Below are 3,942 nucleotides of genomic sequence, written 5' to 3' on the forward strand. Positions count from 1 at the left end.
GAGCTAATAGAAGAATGCGCAGTGTCCCTTCATACTAGGATCTGTCTTCTGTAAGACTATCCATCCAATCACATCATCATTATAATAACTTACCCAGCATCAATGGCATATAGAACCATGAGCTCCTCGATGTACTTGACCTTGTAAGCATCTGGGCTCACTTGGTCAGCAGGCTTCAGCTTTTGTTGGATGATGTGACAGTACAACTGCCATTGCTGTTTCAGCTGTTCATCAGTCAGCCAAGGACAGTCCGTACTCAGAAATTTACCAGCTTTTTCTTGCACGGAAATTGCCTGCTTTTTGCGTTGCTCAAGTAGTTGCGCTATAGATCAATCAGTACTTCCGATGAGGAGATGTCTATCATGACAATATACTTTAATTAGAAATTTTTACACTTATGCAAGGATTGAAGGTGCTCGTTCTTGAAATTCTGTATCGCTTGAATCAACGTGAGCATCCTTCGTTTTGCACACATATTTCTGGTGATCGTAGCGAATCCAGATAGATACGACCAGAGTCGTTCCATTCCTTCACCGTCTGTCAGGCCAAACCCTTCAATCAATCTAGGATTGTATTGCACCTGACAGTCCATAGAATGGGCATAGGCATGGAAGACGCCAACAGCAACATTCCCCACCCAATCCGGAAAGTTCTCCTAGAATAATATCATTGACAGTTATGAGAAGGCTCATTACAGATACATTATACTGGCACAAGTTGGTCGGTAGATATCTCGAAACAAAGCGTATCTATTTTTTCGTGGTCTTACTTTAATTGCCGGCTCAAAATGGCAACCAATGTCATACATAATTTTGAGAACTTTGGTGCCATGTTTTTTCATGAGCACATCTATAACAGACAGGGGGTACTTGTGCCTTTAAACATTTGAATGTATAAGATGATGATTGCGATACATTTTTCAAGGATACTATCACCGGTTATAAACTTACTTTTCGCCAGACTGAACAATGTTGGTGAACTCCAATGGCAGATTGTGACGACATACGCACCCAAGCACTCCGGACTCGTAGCACTGTCGTATTGCTTGGGATACGTATGACTCATCTGCATTTCGAAACTTGGAGTCACACTTATGATCTTTCGAAGATGCGTCGTTGGCTTTGGCGTAAGTGCTGTGCTTGGCATCTGCACAAAAAAAACTTGAGCCATGCAACTTGCAATCATCACTGTTTGCCATCCGTCTACGCAGTTATAAGTTTCCATCTAGCGCGATGATCATCCCATCCTTGATAATGCAAGTAACAAGAAAGTTAGTCTCATATCCAATTCAACAGGCCAGTATGTTTGCTTAAATATGACTTCTATTATAATTATGTAATGTATAAAATCGCAGATGGTATAGCCGACCTTGGGACATGCCGGGCAAGCGTCATCATTGTAAGCCTAGATGGTGTGCTGGTGCTCTGCAATGGATAACTCCTCTGCTTTTGTGAGCACCTCGAGATATGCAAAAAAAGCATTTGCAAAAGTGATTCGAAGTCGTTCGACTTTCTACCAGAGCCAAGATTACGAATAGGTGAAGCATGAGCTTATTGTCTTATTTCATGGTCCCTTTTGAATTAATGAAGAAAAGAAGCACATGTACCTCGTACATGTGCAATTTAGCGCATGCTTTGGCGAATGCTTGGTTTGCAAGATGGCCTGTCATAAACAACTTCTTATAAAATTCGAGGAGCTTTATGCGGTATGCCGTCTGCAGGAACATTGGTGATGCGGGAAACATATGGTGTCTCATAAGCGTAACTGCTTGGGGCTTGTCGCATCGACACAACGTAACCTTAACTTTTTTGATACCTTAAAAGGTAATGAGAAAATAGTTAATGAAGGGAATGATGAGAAGTCGACAATCTTATGCATTTGCTATAATAATTTTAAAGTTCTAGATCATAGTACCAGTAAGATAGACACAAAGAACTTCTCTCTGGTATTTTTCTTTCTCGCATTGGCACAGGGCATGGTCTGGCTCTTCTGCTACGGAACTTGGGGGACTGCCACTACCATAGCACTTAATATACTCATTTGCTAATGGTTCGAGGACATTTTCCCAGTTTTTTTCAAGCTTCTCTAGCTTTTCTTTATGCGAGTGCGATACGCATTCCACTTCATCCAAATCTTGCCCATCCACTTCGACATCATAACTTTAATCGTCCATATCATCTGAAAAAACATCAAACGCAGATGATCGTTGTCGTTTGTTTTGGCGGTGATCGACAGAGTCATCTGATCCAACCAAGTGCTTAGTGCACACCATCTTTTCAATGTAGCGTGTACGTCCCAGTTTGTCAGTAGTTGGCACAACAACAGCAGTATACTGTTCTGGATGGCGCTCCCAATCTGGCAAAGGACGTCTTCTTTGTGACATTAAGGATGAAGAGGATAGAAAGTTTTGGGGGAGGAGAAGAAAAAAAAGAACAAAGTTTAAATTCTTTAGATGACTAGACTTATCCGATCTATAAGCCCAGCCACACAGATAACATTTCGTACAATACAATACTTCCGTTTACAAGACAATTTTTTTTATGAATTGCCTCCACAATTGCTGCCTTCATCAACTGATCGAGTCATCACAATCTCATTAGTTTTTACCACTGAAATCGTATATTCATCAAGTATTTTACACTACTCAATCTTCACAATATAGTAAGGAAATGAATAAGAAGCTTTGCGATTTTCGCTGAAGATACAATAACAAAGCAGTTCCTGGTGTTGTCTTTTATAATTGGGAGTCAGTAGATGATTATAGAAAGGAATGTTGTTATGAGCTTAAGATTGATCTGTAGTTAGAGGACGAATTAAAGATGTTTGCAATTACAGTATATGGGAAGTATGAAGAAGCTGCACCTCACTGTTGTCAAGCTCGGATAAGTTTACTATACTATAATGGTTTTGAATCACTCGATAATTCATGTTGTTAAATCCTTCACCCGTATTATTTCTTTTTCACTTCTTTTTTCTCTGATAGATAACATATAACTAAGTGCTGATAAGTGTCATAGATCTCCCATAGATTGCCCTTTTACATAGTTGTTGTAGCAGTGAGCTCGACAAGTTATTTTTTGATAATCTATAATATGATTACATTGTCGATTTTTTATTACTTGCTCGGTATGTTATGCTTGTCAACAGTGGATTAAAGGAAGCAATTGGTTCCCAGTCAAATGATTATATGAATTTTGAAGGCGTTTTCGTGAAAAGCGAATTAGTGCTGTTCCCTCTTGAGGCCCTTCCCACAAGTCGCAGATTGGACTGAAATTTATAGCTTATATAGCTTTCGAACTCGTAGAAGTGATAAAGTCAAAAACACTTTTGCCCATCCAGCGTTTTATGTTTTTGTTTACATCGTCGTCGACCGTATCAAACAAGAAGTACTCTATGCAGTGGATTAACGGTTTTTTGACCTTTCATTTATATATATAAATTAATATACTATACCTCTACATCCGTTAACGTCTACTCACTATAAAAAATAATAAGAAGTATAACATGGAACTGCTATGTTTACTTTCAGGGATTGAAATTAATTGTAGATGATTACCCTCATGTGCTGCAGCTATAAAATCCTCGCATTGACCTTCATGAAAAAACATGCTTGTTTATTGACAATAAATAAATACAAGGGAAAATATACGTTTTAGACAGAAACTGTGTAGTGTACAGAGCTTACGCTTTCTTTGTACTTAATGAATAATCACTTCACATAAACGACACAATTAAAGCAAAATCCTTGTATATACATTATCGATGCTGTTCTCCTAATTGCAATTTTTTTAACAATAAAAATATCGAAAGCTAGTAGCTTGTTACTAAACTACATATTAAACGCTAGATTCATTTTGAAGGAAGAGAAACATGATGGGAAGAAAGAGGAGGATTATGAGGAGCTTCAACATCCATGCTGCTTAAAATACTATATCATCATTG

General features: G+C 38.5%; 2 protein-coding genes across 2 annotated transcripts; both read right to left on the reverse strand.

Annotated features, from left to right (window-relative positions):
* Positions 1-529: 529 nt before the first annotated feature.
* BDB00DRAFT_721768 (uncharacterized protein) lies at positions 530-1,090 on the reverse strand (the record flags this gene model as incomplete). The annotated part of the gene is made up of 3 exons (XM_053118187.1): positions 530-655; positions 770-875; positions 951-1,090. Coding segments are annotated over 3 exons (372 nt in total), but the record flags the coding sequence as incomplete, so codon positions are not given.
* A 136-nt stretch (positions 1,091-1,226) lies between these two features.
* Positions 1,227-2,373, reverse strand: BDB00DRAFT_852657 (uncharacterized protein). The gene is made up of 4 exons (XM_053125573.1): positions 1,915-2,373; positions 1,607-1,774; positions 1,405-1,512; positions 1,227-1,270 (listed from the first exon to the last, which is right to left on the reverse strand). The coding sequence occupies exons 1-3, from the start codon at positions 1,975-1,977 to the stop codon at positions 1,405-1,407; spliced, it is 339 nt and encodes a 112-aa protein (XP_052973938.1). The 5' UTR covers positions 1,978-2,373; the 3' UTR covers positions 1,227-1,270.
* Positions 2,374-3,942: the final 1,569 nt, after the last annotated feature.

Source organism: Zychaea mexicana, assembly GCF_025766255.1.
Source record: "Zychaea mexicana strain RSA 1403 chromosome Unknown BDB00scaffold_131, whole genome shotgun sequence".
NCBI classification, from domain to species: Eukaryota; Fungi; Mucoromycota; class Mucoromycetes; order Mucorales; family Lichtheimiaceae; genus Zychaea; species Zychaea mexicana.

Bases quoted from the DNA above. Each gene is read 5' to 3' on its own strand.
- BDB00DRAFT_852657 (XM_053125573.1), bottom strand. From the start codon at position 1,977: ATGCCCTGTGCCAATGCGAGAAAGAAAAATACCAGAGAGAAGTTCTTT. The intron at 1,775-1,914 runs GTACTATGATCT...CGATGCGACAAG, and splicing joins TCTTTGTGTCTATCTTACTG to CCCCAAGCAGTTACGCTTAT. The intron at 1,513-1,606 runs GTACATGTGCTT...TGGCTCTGGTAG, and splicing joins CTAAATTGCACATGTACGAG to AAAGTCGAACGACTTCGAAT.